This window comes from Lolium rigidum, chromosome 5 (genome assembly GCF_022539505.1).
Source record: "Lolium rigidum isolate FL_2022 chromosome 5, APGP_CSIRO_Lrig_0.1, whole genome shotgun sequence".
NCBI classification, from domain to species: Eukaryota; Viridiplantae; Streptophyta; class Magnoliopsida; order Poales; family Poaceae; genus Lolium; species Lolium rigidum.
The window spans coordinates 240,074,358-240,090,604 of record NC_061512.1 but is presented as its reverse complement, the minus strand read 5'-3'; the positions used below and the strand labels follow the sequence as shown (position 1 = coordinate 240,090,604).

At 45.9% G+C, this 16,247-nt stretch overlaps 2 protein-coding genes across 3 annotated transcripts; both read left to right on the top strand.

Annotated features, from left to right (window-relative positions):
- Positions 1 to 4,208: 4,208 nt before the first annotated feature.
- Positions 4,209 to 8,527, top strand: LOC124654468 (beta-glucosidase 32-like). 2 transcript variants are annotated; one of them, XM_047193465.1, is made up of 13 exons: positions 4,209 to 4,358; positions 4,431 to 4,494; positions 4,632 to 4,690; positions 5,972 to 6,047; positions 6,118 to 6,189; positions 6,322 to 6,409; positions 6,543 to 6,798; positions 6,943 to 6,986; positions 7,084 to 7,301; positions 7,385 to 7,407; positions 7,535 to 7,625; positions 7,879 to 7,981; positions 8,157 to 8,527. In XM_047193465.1, exons 1-13 carry the CDS (start codon positions 4,230 to 4,232, stop codon positions 8,374 to 8,376), a joined length of 1,443 nt encoding a protein of 480 aa, XP_047049421.1. In that variant the 5' UTR covers positions 4,209 to 4,229; the 3' UTR covers positions 8,377 to 8,527. The 2 variants fall into 2 exon arrangements, with proteins under 2 accessions (XP_047049421.1, XP_047049420.1); XM_047193464.1 differs by having other exon boundaries at positions 6,871 to 6,986.
- A 547-nt stretch (positions 8,528 to 9,074) lies between these two features.
- LOC124654469 (beta-glucosidase 32-like) lies at positions 9,075 to 12,316 on the top strand. The gene is made up of 13 exons (XM_047193466.1): positions 9,075 to 9,251; positions 9,318 to 9,381; positions 9,511 to 9,569; positions 9,667 to 9,742; positions 9,935 to 10,006; positions 10,147 to 10,234; positions 10,391 to 10,646; positions 10,731 to 10,846; positions 11,017 to 11,231; positions 11,331 to 11,353; positions 11,456 to 11,549; positions 11,634 to 11,748; positions 11,893 to 12,316. Exons 1-13 carry the CDS (start codon positions 9,099 to 9,101, stop codon positions 12,107 to 12,109), a joined length of 1,548 nt encoding a protein of 515 aa, XP_047049422.1. The 5' UTR covers positions 9,075 to 9,098; the 3' UTR covers positions 12,110 to 12,316.
- The last annotated feature ends 3,931 nt before the right edge of the window (positions 12,317 to 16,247 follow it).

The window sequence follows — 16,247 nt, the reverse complement described above, 5'->3', positions numbered from 1 at the left end:
ACCGAAAGAGTCGATGCGCACATACATCAGGAGGTTCACTAAACTCTTGAACGCTACTGAAGATGTCTCCGTCGATAGAGCAATCGACGCTTTCAGTGATGGTATTCGACGAGAATCTTACATAGAAGAACTTGGACGAAAGAAGCCGAAGACCTTAACCAAGTTAATGGAAATCGCCAATAGTTGGGCTGATGGCGAGGATAACGTGCGAAAGCCTCGACCACACAGCGACGACGAAGACGACGACCAACCGAGACATGATATGATGATACCAATATGGTAGCTGCAGGATATTCTGATCGCCGAGATGATCGGTACGATGATAGGCAGGACGATCGAAAGGACATCAATCGTGGCAATTCAGGGAATCGTGGCAACTACAAACCACGACCCTCAAGGATCCCAGAACTACGTTTTGCTGAGCAGTTAAACGCTCCCTGTTACATGCACGCATATATTGATTCTAAAGTTGACAAGAAGAAGTCGAGCCACCTGCTCAGGGACTGTCGACAGTTTATCGAGATACAAAAGTTTATTCAACAGCAGCAACCGAACCCTCTGCCACCACCACCTCAGCACCAAGTTCAGCAAGTCCACCACCTCAGCCGAACCCTCTGCCACCACCACCACCTCCTCCTTTATAACACGGCCAACAGAAATTGCAAAGCACCAAAACCCTAATGAGCAGCCTGTCGAGCAGGAAAACTAGTCTCTTCTGGGGAAGTTCCTAGTCACTTATATCGAAAGGCTATGTCTATGGTTGGGAACAAGCAAACTGTATGATATGTGTACTCGGAGCAACAAAAACTGACTCTAGATGAAAGCGGAAACACAAACCCTAACAATACTAGATGGAAGAAAGAGATACGCAAAAACAACTACGAAAAGCAACTAAAACTCCAAATTAGTGCAATCTAAGGCTATGAAAAACCCTAACCCTAACTTTTTATGGCTTTTTCTGGATAGGAAACACTCACAACTCAACTATGATGATCACGGGATGAACACAGCGGAGATACACGATGATGAAGTGGATGATAACTTGTATGACGCAACGAAGTCTCTCGATTGGTCCCTGTCGCCAATGCAACAACTCTCAACCCTGCAAGATATTCGCAACTCCACACACTTGCGCACGTAGCCGCCGACCACGAAGCGGTAAGTTGCAACCATCTAATTCTCAATGGAACAACAGATCACACAAGACTTTCAGGGGGTTACACCAAATCAATGCAATATGGTGTAGAGATTCAATAGAGTTGCAAAGCAATCAACTATGAACTAGGGTTTATCTTAAACATGGTCTAAACCTAATTTGGGGGCGTCCTGGGCACTTATATAGGGGTTCAGGACGACCTCAGGTCGAAAAGATACATAGAAAACCGACCCAGATCGGATCTGGTCGAGACAGGCTGAGAGTCGGCCGGTCATACGGCCGGTCGACCGGGCCTGGGACCGGGCCATCCGGTTCCAACCGGGTCTGGCACCGGATGGTGACCGGGCTAAGCGTCCGGGCTTACTGGATAGTGCCTGGTTGGCACAAGCTGGGGATCCGGTCGGCGCCAGGCTGGGCCGGTCGGGCACCCGGTTGGACCGGGCCTGGGACCTGGCGCGCCGGCGTGGCGGCCGATCTGACCGGGCCTGGCGTCGGCCTGGACTTCTTCTTCTCCCCTCGCGCATGCCTCTCTCTCCTCCCTCGCGCTTCCATGGGATGTCTTCTTGTCCAGCTTCATGGCCAGCTCCATGTCCAGCTTCACGTTCAGCTGCTCCTCTCCTCCTCGTGCGATGCTTGCTCCCTCCTCATACCTGATCATACATAAGTAATAGGACTTAGGCAATATAAAGTCCTCATCGATCAAAGTATCACTTAGGAACAAGTTCACCTGTTGCTTGAGTAGCTTCGCACGAGCTCTTGTCATTGGTCCAATCCTGACTTCATTGGACTTGAGCTTTACAGCAGCATCGACTTCATCTTGTTAATGACGGAGGTAGTAGTGTAGTACGGCTGTCCTCATCAGAGGGGGTGGATCAGGGTTACATGCATGGAGATGGTGATGATGATGATGATGATGATGATGATGATGTTGTATATTCTGGCAGTAGCTAGGATGAAAAACATTTGGCCCCCTTTTGTAAGTATGATGAGGTGGTATATACTAACCTCTCAGGTCGAGACAAACTCGGAGTCGGCCGGTCATACGGCCGGTCGACCGGGCCTGGGACCGAGCCATCTGGTTTCAACCGGGTCTGGCACCGGATGGTGACTGGGCTAAGTGTCCGGGTTTGCTGGATAGTGCCCGGTTGGCACAAGCTGGGGATCCGGTCGGCGCCGGGCTGGGCCAGTCGGGCGCCCAGTTGGACCGGGCCTGGGACCGGGCGCGCCGGCGTGGCGGCCGGTCTGACCGGGCCTGGCGCCGGCCTGGACTTCTTCTTCTACCCTCACGCATGCCTCCCTCTCCTCCCTCGCGCTTCCATGGGATGTCTTTTTGTCCAGCTTCATGGACAGCTCCAGGTCCAGCTTCTTGTCCAGCTGCTCCTCTCCTCCTCGTGCGATGCTTGCTCCCTCCTCATACCTGATCATACATAAGTAATAGGACTTAGGCAATATAAAGTTCTCATCGATCAAAGTATCACTTAGGAACAAGTTCACCTGTTGCTTGAGTAGCTTCGCACGAGCTCTTGTCATTGGTCCAATCCTGACTTCATTGGACTTGAGCTTTACAGCAACATCGACTTCATCTTGCAATGACGGAGGTAGTAGTGTAGTAGGGATGTCCTCATCAGAGGGGGTGGATCAGGGTTACATGCATGGAGATGGTGATGATGATGATGATGATGTTGTATATTCTGGAAGTAGCTAGGATGATAAACATTTGGCCCCCTTTTGTAAGTATGATGAGGTGGTATATACTAACCTCTCAGGTGATGGTGAACTTTGCGGTGTTAGGATGAGACACCCACTTTTGTTGTGGTGGTACGACGACACCACGGTAGTGCAGGAAAAACTTCTGATTGACTTTTGAAATGATATGCATGCCCCTGTTAGTTTCAGATTTGCTGTCAACACTTGTCTTGTTCTATTGCTCATTTCTGAATTGCTTCATTGTTGTGATTGCCAACTTCTTCTTTTGCCAAGCTAGTGGTATGTGGTGTTTCGCGAGCGCGTTCGAGGAATCTACAGCTCATGGAGAGTCTGTCAAGATCAGGTCAATGGCTACTCCAACAACAGCTACCGAGGATATGCAACATTGGATGAGGCACAACAAGAGTACCTGAGCTTCCTGGAAGAGGAGCTGCAGGAAGATCATGCCATCGATGAGGCGATGCCATTAGCACAGCTAGCCGCGGAGGAAGTACATGCTCTACAAGGAGCACCGCCGGAGGTACATCCCTGCCGGGTGAAAGATTACATCATCGCCTTCCTCATCGTGGTGATCGTCAGGATCTTGTTCTTCTGAGTGGTCTCTGAGTGTATGTAAGATGCCATGGCATGGTAATCTCACCCTATTTGAATTGTGGTAAGGATATGGACTTGTGATTTGAGCAACCAAACAACAGATTCATGTTTTCCTACGTGCAAGATGGGCTGAAAACGGGCAACCAAATGATGGGGCCTGGGTTCCTTCTTCGGCGGGCAAAAGAGCTCACAGGCTACCAAACGACCGGTTAAAAGTGGCACATGGCCCGTTCGCAACGGGCAATGTCTCCCATCGGGATGCGCCAATGATGCAGGAAATCAAACGCGCCCTAAAGCGCCCCAGCACATTTCGTCCGTTTCCCTGATGATCAGAATTCAGAAGTACCAGTACTGCTGTCGGTTCCAACTTCCAAGTAGAGCACAAGAGCCACGAAAGGAGATGTATGGGGGAAAAAATACAAAATCGAAATCTTAAACCCGATTTGTCACTTTGTTAGCCCGTCCTTACCTACCGCTACCGGGCCACCATTTCACGTTTCTGATAGCGGCCGAGGAACTCTGGGATCACTCTCGCGGCCGCGGTGATGAACCGCCGCCGGCAACACTGCAGCAGACGAGGTTTCTTGACATGGCGAGCGTCACTGTCTCTCTCGCTGTTAGCTTCAACGAATATATCCCGGCCTAGTGTGCACACGGTAATACGTAACACACATCTTCCATTCCATTCCATTCCACATGTTTGGTGCGTCCTTATCAGATTGGGTGAGAAGCCTTATATGGCCAAGAGCAGACGTGGATCCAGGTGCTGACTATGGCGCTGCTGCTCTTCTCTCTCTTCCGCTTCCTCTGCCTCGCAGCCTTGCAGAGAGACGCCGCGGCGCTCACCCGCCATGACTTCCCCGACGGGTTCATCTTCGGCGCCGGCACCTCGGCTTACCAGGTACATACCTCTCTCTGTATGGTCGCTGTCAACGTCAAAACACTAATCTCTTGGATTGGGTGGATGCCTTAGGTGGAAGGGGCGGCTGCAGAAGATGGAAGGAAGCCAAGCATCTGGGACACCTTCACACATCAAGGTCGATTCAGTTTATGTTTGCTCTTCATCATCATGCGCGCCATGGTGCATCAGTTAATAATTCAGCACCTGAGCATATCTTGTGATGCCTCCTCTAGGATCTAATTTCTGGGATTTATCGATATATGTCATTGACAGGTTATTCCCCTGATAAATCCACCGGGGATATTGCCGCAGATCAGTATCATCATTATAAGGTTAGTCTTGAGATACATCGCTAATATATTAAAATTTTCCTTCTCAGATATTGTGCGGCGCACAAGAAGGCATAATAAACTGAACTATTTGAAGACATATGTATTTCACTATCGGTATACCTATATGCGAAGACAAATTACTTAGATCGTAATTTAGTTTGTAATGGTTAGCAAAAAATGTGGTAAATATTAACCAAGTTTCTAACATGAAAACTATGGTTAAACCATGAACGTTGCTATAAAAAGTGTTAAGCATTGAGTGATGTTTAGTTAGACATGGCTCACACCTTAGTGACAAATCTTGAGAAACGGAAGGACTACTAATTTTGAGAGCAAAAGAAGGTGTCGGTATGAAGAATTTTCATAAGTGTGTTGGGTGCGCATAAGGATCCAAATTAATAGAGGACTAGGGTAATATCTTTTAGTAGGATACTTGGATTTAAAAAAATGACATGGGGGAAAGACACGCGATAAAATCGCTTTAATTGGTTATGACTGACAATGTTCTTGTTGAAGGCATTGTTTTGAGAGTGAGAACTTTTTTCAGGGTGAAAACCTAATATCTATAATCGGGTGACAGCACAGTTACCTTCTTGGGGGCGCGCTTTTGGAGAAGCTGAACTTCTGGTGCTGTATTGGTGGTGTTAGTGCTGCCGTTTTAAAGGATTAGATCACTATAGCGGGACTTTTTTTTTTGGTAATTCTTCTTTCTTTTTTTGGCCATGTGTATCCGTAATGCCGCTAGGGCAGTGTGTTGTTGTAGAGGCTGGGTGTAATTGGTGTCTCAGCGATATTAATATATGCTCTATGTCGAAAAAAATCGGTTAATAAGATGATGACATAACCAGTTATATGATACAAAGATATATGTGAATAGGAATATAGAACATATGGATCGAAGGGTGGAAGATACCGACGAGTGGGTTAAAGAGATCAAATGGACAAATATGTGACTACTACTTTTATTATATATACTTATTTAATATGACTGCTTACAAAAGTCACTTTGGTCATCATATGTTCTTTCTTTTCATACATGGTTAATTATTCTCCTACAAATTAAAGATGATTTCCCCACGAGTAATATTCTATTAGCATAATATTTGTTGTTACATAAAACCTTTGAAGTTCTAAGCGCATAATATAATTTTGTTAAGGAACCATAAAATCTTTAGACACTTTCATTCAGCCCTCATATTTGCGAGGGCCACTGTGTTAGTTAATTGAAACGATACAAATGGGACATGAGCTGATGCTAACTATTTTTTTTTTCAAAATTAGGATGATGTAAAACTTATGCACAAGATGGGTTTAGATGCGTACAGATTCTCCATTGCGTGGCCGCGGCTTATTCCAGGTATAATAACCTTGTAATAGCTGAGTAGCATATCTTCACATGTTATGATAATTAATGCTACATTGTGTAGATGGAAGAGGAGAAATCAATCCAAAGGGCTTGGAGTACTACAACAACTTAATAGATGAATTGATACTACACGGTAAAGATTAATTTGTCTATCTGACATGGCATGAACATGTTGCAGTAGTGTCAAACTACCCTGCTTTTTGCAAGTTCACACAGATAAGGACATGTTCTTCACTCTGATCTTGATTCCTCACATGTCTTGCAGGCATACAACCTCATGTGACAATCTACCATTTAGATCTCCCTCAGTGTCTTCAGGATGAATACAACGGACTACTCAGCCCCAGATTTATGTAGGTGCAACCATTTTGGCACGACAGGATACCTGCAAAACAAGACTGATTATGATGAAGATCCAGAATTTTGTAGATGAAAGATGCATATTTTTCAGATGCTCTTAATTAATTTGAATGTGCTATGATACAGAGACGATTACACTGCATACGCGAACACCTGCTTCAAGAGCTTTGGGGACAGGGTGAAGCATTGGGTCACCGTCAACGAGCCCAACATCGAGACTATAAGTGGCTTTGACGACGGCACGCTCCCACCACGGCGCTGCTCCTATCCGTTCGGCGCGAATTGCACTGGAGGGAACTCCACAACCGAACCTTACATAGCCGCTCACCATCTCCTGCTTGCACATGCCTCGGCAGTATCACTGTATAGAGACACCTACCAGGTTCGTCACAATAGATATTGTAGTTGATACGAGTAATTAACATGACCGTGCTTTATTATGCTCACTCCATAGGTAACTCAAAAAGGACAAATAGGAATTACCCTCTTGGGCTTGTGGTATGAGCCTGCTACCAATACATTGCAGGATGCAGCTGCCGCAACCAGGATGAATGACTTCCACATTGGATGGTTAGTACTAGTGGTCTTTTGGTTTGCTGAAAAGCTGTCATCGACAATGTCTTCAAAGCATAATTTAGTCGTAAGTTCTAATGCACTTGCTGGGCAGGTTCATGCACCCTTTGGTGTATGGTGATTATCCACCAGTAATGAGGAGCAGGGCCAGTGGACGGATGCCAGGTTTGACAGTGGAGCAGTCGAAGAAACTGTCTGGATCGTTCGACTTCATCGGCTTCAACCACTACCCTGATATTCGAGCACAAGCCGACAAGAGCGCCTTCAATCTGGAGCAGAGGGACTACTACGCCGATGCAGCCGTAATTTTAGGTAGTTAAATTAAGCAGCTGCTCTAACTGTCAATCCAAATCAGCATTGCTTGCGTTATGCAACACTTTCTTGCTTGGAATCAGATCCGCTTGCAGATATTCAAGAGGTATATATACTGCAATGAAGCAAACTATTCCAGCAAACACATCACATCAGCCGAGCTATGGTGATGATTTCCTTCCTTATCTTCTGAATTGTAAGGTTTGTAAATTTTGTTGATGTAACATGTGCAGGGCTACGTTGAGCCTCCTTGTGCTTTAGGGAAGCTACTGGAGCACCTGAAACTCAAGTACGGAAATCCTCCAGTCATGATCCATGAAAACGGTAGGCCACTGTTCGATTATCTTTGACATATTGATGTCTCACTCTGGGAGTTCATCGAAAAATAAGTAGGTGGAAAGAAAAGAAAAGAAACGAAAAATCTAAATTATCAAGTACTACTTGACTTCTCTTGTTGCATGTATTGTCTTGTTTTCTGAGGACAAGCTGGCACTGACACATGAACTGGAAAGCAAAACATGTTGACCTCTGTAAAACAAAAGCAAAGACATGGAAAATCTCTTGTTTCATGATTCAGGATACGGAGACATCCCCAAGATCCCTAGCAAGATCGAGTATGATGATGACTACAGATCAGAGTTCCTGCAAAATTACTTGGAAGTTCTATACCTGTCCATACGGTCTGTACATCTTCCTACATATATATGGTGTTTGCTTATAGTGATCAAAAGGCCCATCATAAACTCCAACTGAAGTCATAACCAGAAAAGGAAAAAAGATATGAATTCACCTAAAACTCTTGAGATCTAGTTATTCTTGATATAGTTTCTGAGAGAGTCAGTATTGTGGTTGCAGGAACGGATCGGATGTACGGGGATACTTTGTATGGTCATTTCTCGATGTGTTTGAAATCCTCTATGGCAATGTCAGGCGCTTCGGCCTGTTTGGCGTCGACATGAACTCCAAAGAGAGGACGAGGTACATGAGGAACTCTGCCCGCTGGTACTCTGGCTTCCTCAATGGCGGCGAACTGCGGCCGATGTCGCCTTCCTGGAAAGCCTATGGTGCCGCATGACTTGGCACACAAATTGTTCATTTTTCTCAAAACTCATGTGGGAACATAGAATGTCCGACCCTATACACGGATTTTTTTTGAAATTACAAAATTTACTTTTTATGTATTTTTTTATAATATAAGTTTGTATGCCTCAGGAGCCAAAACATCACATGTTTTTCTGTTGGCCTAGGCCGTCCATCCAAAATAACCACATGTCTATGTGCCGAGTCATTTAGGCTACCTTGCTATACTCCCTCTCGTCTTCTCGAGACCCTGGGAAGAAGTCTCATGGTCACCTTCATCTCCATGTCCAAGCATGGGCGCCGCCGTCTTGACAGTTCACACCTGACCACGGCAACCGATGATTGTTGAACATTTTATTTCATTTATAGAACATATTTCTATCAGGAAAAGTTCCATAGGTACAAAAACTATGCGTTATGCATAGAAGAAGAATATATTACATAATGTCGTTGAAGACTATCTTGAAAAAAAATATATATATAAAAAAGCAGAGGTTTGGCCTCCCGTCCCGTCAGGAGGTCGTGCTCGAAGCGGGGCTCTCGAAAGCTGAACGTACGAGTCGCTGGTCGACGTAAAGAGGGACAAAGAGAAAGAGACAGGAGCGGCCAGGAAGGGAGAATCCCTCTAGCTCACTCGGCGACACCACGTCCATGTCCAGCTAGTGAGCCGCCAGCTTCGGGGCCTCGGTAGCAGAACAGAGCAGAGAAGCCACTGTTATGGCGGTGCTCTCGCTGATGATCTTCCGCCTCTCCATCTCGGTCGTCGTCGTCTTTGCCGCCACCGTCTTAGCACCGAAGCACGCCTCCGCGCTCACCCGCCACGACTTCCCCGATGGGTTCGTCTTGGGCGCAGGCACCTCGGCTTACCAGGTACTAGTGTCTAGCACGTGGTTAATTCTGCACCGTCCGAGGATCTCAATTTCTTGAGAACGTCAGGTGGAAGGCGCAGCTGCAGAGGATGGAAGGAAGCCCTCCATCTGGGACACCTTCACCCACCAAGGTCCGTCCAGTACGGACCATGCACCTCTAGCTGCCTCTTTTGTAGAGCTCGCGCTTCAGCAATTCGTACAGGAACCCTTATCTGGGTGGTAAAATTCGAGGTTCTAAAGGTTTCAGTCCGTGGCGACAGGTTACTCGCCTGATGGATCCACAGCAGACGTTTCGGCAGATCAGTACCATCATTACAAGGTAAGGATTGATTTCGCATAGTTACCTCTGAAATTGTACTCTAAAAAGAACTCTAACACAGAGTGCAAATCAAGAAAATATGTTTCTATGGTTTCAGGAAGATGTAAAGCTTATGCACGACATGGGTCTGGACGCGTACAGATTCTCCATTGCTTGGCCCAGGCTTATTCCAGGTACGAAGGTGTATACAAATACAGGTAGAACGTGGCTTGTACAGTTGATCAAACCTGTAGCTGGCTTGATGAAAATCCTAGTTTCTTGTCCAGCAGCCTAAGGGCTGATTGTATTGGAAACCATATTTAGTAAAGCTCCCGATATTCTATGCGAAAAAAAAAAATTCTGATACTTGGTGACGAACCGTGTAGATGGAAGAGGACAGACCAACCCAGAGGGCTTGGAGTACTACAACAATCTGATAGATGAGCTGATACTGCACGGTATACATAGAAATTTCTCTCTGAGATATGACATGTTCATGCACCCCCTTCTTGTTGATGTGAGATTGAAGTGTACAAATATTTGTTTGTTTCTCTCAAATACTGACTAATCCAGCTACTTGTTATGTCATATTTGGCAGGAATACAGCCTCATGTCACCATCTACCATTTTGATCTTCCTCAGGCTCTGCAGGACGAGTACGGTGGACTACTTAGCCCCAGATTCATGTAAGTGCCCGGAATGCTACTTCGGCACAATGTGTTACAGATCAAATGCTAGCTAGCATCAGTGCATCAATCATGTCCACGAGACAGAACTCAGAGAGAATCCACCAGAAGGAGTCACAATTCTTTAGCTATTATAACTTCTAGCATGTGTTGCAGCGAGGATTACACCGCTTACGCAGGCGTGTGCTTCGAGAGTTTCGGTGACAGGGTGAAGCACTGGGTCACCGTCAACGAGCCAAACATAGAACCCATCGGCGGCTACGACACCGGCTTCCAACCGCCGCGCCGCTGCTCTTACCCATTCGGGACAAACTGCAAGGGAGGAAATTCTTCGACGGAGCCATACATAGTTGCTCACCATCTCCTGCTTGCACACGCTTCAGCAGTGTCCCTGTACAGAGAGAAGTACAAGGTCTCTTCAGTCTCCACGCTCGGATACATGCCACACATGGCAAGATCATTGGTTGACCAATGAGTTCAATCGATCATCCTGCAGGAAACTCAAGGAGGGCAGATAGGAGTAACTCTGCTTGGATGGTGGCATGAGCCTGCTACTAACACCGCACAGGATGCAGCTGCTGCTACGAGGATGACTGAATTCCATATTGGATGGTAATTAGTTATATTATTATTACTACTGGTATAGGTAAAACTGTTTATATTCCAGGGACATATTTTTTACCTTTTGCCTAAACCGTATAAAAGTTGACAATGCAATGCTCCAAAATGTTGAAAGGAAAAATATAATGTGACTTACGGAATAGTATCCTCATGTGAGATAGGTTTATGCATCCTTTGGTGTACGGTGACTACCCTCCGGTGATGAGGAGAAGGGTGGGTGCTCGATTGCCGGCACTGACGGCGCAAGAGTCGGAAAAGGTCCGTGGAGCGTTCGACTTCGTTGGCTTCAACCACTATCTCATTATGCGGGTACGATCCATCGAGACCGGTTCCAGCCAGAACCCGGTGGATTACTACGGCGATGCGGCCGTTCAAAGTAAAGATCCCTGACCAAATAGCAGATATATATAAGTTGTTGCGAATATATCTGCTGACTTGCCTACCATTATGTTTGATCTCCTGATCATGCATGTAGATCCTTCGGAAGACATATCCAAGGTATAGCTAAGCATGAAGCATATATATGACTGTTTCATCAGCATATCCAAGCCTCCAAGGTAGCCGTGATGGTCTGACTTGTTCAGTACAACATTCGTGCAGAGCGAGGTGGAGACTGCTCCATGGTCTCTGAGGAAACTGCTGGAGCACCTGAAACTGAGCTACGGGAACCCTCCGGTGTGGATCCACGAAAATGGTAGGCACGCAAGGACAGAAAAAACTACAATCTGAAGTACTGTATCTACAATCTCACTGAATTGTTTTCAATTTCTTGGTTCAGGATACGCAGATGCTGCTGCAGATGCTACAGGCACCCTGAGCGAGGCCGATTACGACGACGACGACAGAGCCGAGTTCCTGCAGGATTACGTGGAAGCCCTCTACCTCTCCATGCGGTACGTGCAGTGCAGACTGCAGACACGCACCTTCTTCTTTTCCCTGGCATTTCTGCGTGCTACTTGCCCGAAATTTTTCAGGAAATCGGTCCAACTCGGAGGACTCATCTCATCTTCTCATATACGTTGACAATTGTGTTGCAGGAACGGATCGGACGCGCGCGGATACTTCGTGTGGTCCTTCCTGGACGTGTTCGAGTACCTGTTTGGCTACAGGTTGCGCTTCGGCTTGTGCGGCGTCGACATGGGCGCCCAGGCGAGGACGAGGTACGTCAGGAACTCGGCCCGCTGGTACTCCGGATTCCTCCGTGGCGGTGAGCTCCGGCCGGTTGCTCGCTCCCAGAAATCCGACGTCCAATGACACAAGAAAAAAAGACGGTCGCTGGCGTCAACTGGAGTATGTTTCTTGTGTGCACACGGGGAACATTTGTACCGGGTTGTTTGTGTTCTGGGCTCGTAGAAAATACTTGTAGTTGTGGAAAAAAAATATTACTTGTACTACTACTTTTTATGGGGAAAATGATACGTGTACGTGTGAAAGAAATACTCTATCGATGATATTGGGTTGTGTTTGGTTTCCTGAAAAGGTCTCGAATTCGCCTAACTAGCCTTCTTCGGCTGGGCCAACTTTCCATCTTGGTCATGTATTCCGTTTGTTTGTCTACATTGTGTTGCTCTTCACAACTTATCAACGGATATAATCCTCTTGGGATGAATAGTTTATCGGTATGGTTTTATCATTTAATATGCGTGTTTGTTTGTCTGCATCTGAGGAGGAATTGCTATACCAATGCAATCGTACAATGTTTGGTTGATTGTATCCTATGCAGCGCTTGCCATTTGCAGTGAGTTTAACAACAAAGTACACAACCACACATAGGTTTAATAGGATAGGAATCGACAATCCAATAAAATTACTATATTGATGGTAGTCTTAACTACCAAATAACTGATTGTTAAGGCATGTACAATGGTAGAGAAGGTATGCATTCTCTTATCACGCCACATCAGTTAGAGAAGGCATTAGATATAAGTCATACAATGCATTATATCTTACAGCCATAGCTAGCAATTAATATGAATAATTAAATTTTGGTAGGAAATTTGTTGCTAAGGGATGAGATATGTGATACAATGGATAAAATAGTCTTCCCTTATTTTCTAAGAGATGATCCCTTAGATAAGGGAAGACAACCTTCTCTCTCTTCATTCTCTCTCCTCCAACTAAGCAAAAAACCTAACATGAGATCTCTAAGGGAAGGCTGACATCACCTCTTGTACGTGCCCTTACAATTCTATGGAAAGAAAAGGGAAGTTCATCAATGATGAACAAGGGGGAGTTAATCAAGGAGTTACCATCTTCACGCTCTTCTTCTTTGTTACTCCCTCCGTTCCTTTCTATAGTGCCTATAGATTTTCTGCACGGAAATTAGCGCAGGAGTATTTTTTACACAAGACCCCCTGGCTAAACGATTTGAGATCAGACTAAAATTAGGGAAATCGATAGCCTCCTAACTTACCGTAACAAATCTCACAAATCTGTCTGGTTGACTCTCCATATATGTGCAGCCAGGTTTAATTAAGGAAAGAAAAAAACATTACTTCCTAAATCTAAGCAATCCTTGGGACCATGTATTAGGAATCTCAATTAACTGTTTCCTATTTTGTAGGGATTTTTTTCCATGCATGTCATGTGGGAGTTGACCGGTGGAGGGGGTAATTGAAAAAAGCCAAGCTACAACCTTATATTGTGAAACAAATGCCAAAAATATATAGGCACTATAGAAAGGAACGGAGGGAGTATTATCTTCTTTCACTTTAGATTCATGTGGTTACATTACCTCACCCCATCCTCTTTAACTTCTAATATCATTTTAAAGATATAGTCAGCCGATTGCGAAATGAACTTTTTTCTCAATAGTCATTTTGTTTCTCACGTTCCAAAGCATCTAAAGGTATAATAGCTGCCCCCCATGGGAGACTCATAGCGCTCAGCGCATGTCAGCCGTCGGATCACCTCATCAGCGTATCTCAGCCGTTCGTTCTTGCCTCTCCTCCCACTAGATAAAGACATGTAATGGCCCTGTGCTACCTGCCTGAGGCTGCTGGTGGGCCCCACCATCGTTCGGGCCCGCCTGTCGGCGACTGCGGCTGGGATCTCCGTCGGTATGCATTGGCGCCGAGCGATGGATCTCAACCCGCAGGGTATTTTCGGTATTTCACCGCGGACATATAAAAAGAAGAGAAGAGCATCCAGGACGGAAACCCTAGCCGCCGGCTCGTTGTCGCGCGTCCTCTGCCCCCAATCTCCACTCCTCCCAATCCCCGCACGCCTCTCCCCCAATCGCTCACCTCGCAGCCTCTCCACCCCTCTGCCTCCACGCGGTCCTCTCTGGAACAGCCGACACGGGCGACGGGCAGCGTGGCCGACCTCCGGCAGGGGCCGCCGGCGCGAGCAAGGGTCGGCCCAGCCAGTCGGGCGACCTCCACACACCGTCATCTTTCGCGCCAGGGCGGCGGCGGCGGCGACCGCGTGCCTGAGCGTCGGTGGCGGCGACCGCACGCCTTGGCGTCGGCGGCGGCTACGAGCGTGTGCCTGGGCGTCGGTGGAGGTGACCACGCGTGTGGGCGTTGGCGGAGGCGGCAAGCGCGCGTCTGGGCGAGCTAGAGCCTTTTTCGTTTTGGTTCTTGGTTCATTTGGGTGGTTTTCTCTTCCGTTCTTATTCCCTGTGCTTCTTGGTGGTGTTTTGGGATATGATCTCTCCGGTTCTTTATTTTCTCTCTCTCTTTGAGTGCTCCATTTGATTATTTTGTTCCTTTTCGATCTCTTCCTCATCTGCCTCTTCTTGGCCATGGAGGACGCCATCACCCAGGGCCAACAAAAGTGTTGGCTTCGAACGTAGGTACTGTGGTGGAAAGGAGACCTCCAACTGATCCCTCTTTCCCAAACACTCAACGGGAGCAACAACGGGAATGGCATGATTTTCGATTTAGGTACCCAAGATCTTCTCTTCGTAATGATTTTCCTCCTCCTCTCTCTCACACTCTTGATTAATCCAAGAAAATTATGTTTATGTAGATTCTGCTTACCTATGCATAGAAGGTGTTTGATAGAATTCCAAGCAGGTCGTTCTCATATTTTGTCATGGCCGAAGCGAGTCAACGGGGCTGGACCAGAAGCAGATAAGCAACTGGTCCACCAACCATAGTAAGCGGCACGTACTGGAAGCCGGCGGCGAAGGACATTTCGTACTCGATGGACATGACAATGGGTGGCACGGAGGGTGAGCAGCGAGAGGAACTGCTGCGTCGGGCGCTTTGCGTTGGGAGGGCGTGGCTGCCGCTGGATCCATCGTCATCGTCAGTATAGGTATTGCCTCAATCTTGTCTTGCATATTGTGTAGAAAATGGTTACTACAGTTCTTGAAAATAAAGATGATCCATGACTCGCATGAACTATCTCTACAATATGTATTTTTTTTTATTTCTGTACTATATCATGTTACTGGTGTGTGCTGAAGAGCACAACAAAATTCTTACTGGAAGGAAGCGACATGGTAGCCTCCAGCTGATCATATATGTCAGTTACGCATTCTTTCAACTCAAGTATACATCTCTAAGCTACTGAATCGTGTATTGTATGGAACACTTTACACTCGGGATTGGCTCTGTTGTTGACTTTATAAATTCCCAAGTTGCTACTTCCGATGAACTGATAACTTTTACCTTTTGTATGCAAGGATTATTATTTGCTTCAGAATTTAGATGGCCAATACTTACTCCACATTGAGGTAAGGAATTTTTGTCATGTTTTTTCTATGCGTACCAAGCAAATTTCATGAGTACTTGCATCTATATATGCAGCTGATGGTTTCTCATTCTCGATGTCAGTTCGATTGTTCCTAGAGAAACTTTCAGTGTAGCTTAGTTCAAAAGGTTCCTTTGTTGAATGGATGCATGGGCAAAATAATTTAGCCTTTATTTCGATTTATTTTATTGTCATTATCCTACTTATTGCAAATTAGTTTGTAGGTGGCATATAGTCCACTATCTAAAATAAATCCAGCCAGCAAGGTTGTGGCATTTTTTTCTTTGAAGTTTACAGCCTTCGACTGTGCTATTTTTCTCCATGTTTGTAATTTCAGATTACAAGCTACCTTGTGTTGATGTATTTGCAAGCAATCAAGGTGCGCTGATCAATTTCTTGGCGGTTTTATTCTAGCTCATTTCCATGATCACTTTTATAGTGTCTAATTTCTTTTTCTTCTTGCTTTACTGACCTTCCTGTAGATTTGCTACCGTTCTGAAATTCCATTTCTCATCTAATGAGGGGAAAAGATCCGAACCTTCTTTTGTTATGGTTGATTTTAAGACTTGGATACGGTGTCTTACACACAAGAGTTGGTTGATCATACCTATGAGTAATCTGGCTATAATTAGTGATTACCTTATTGGAAGGATCCATGCATTCTGACATCATAGAGGTGAATATATCTGAA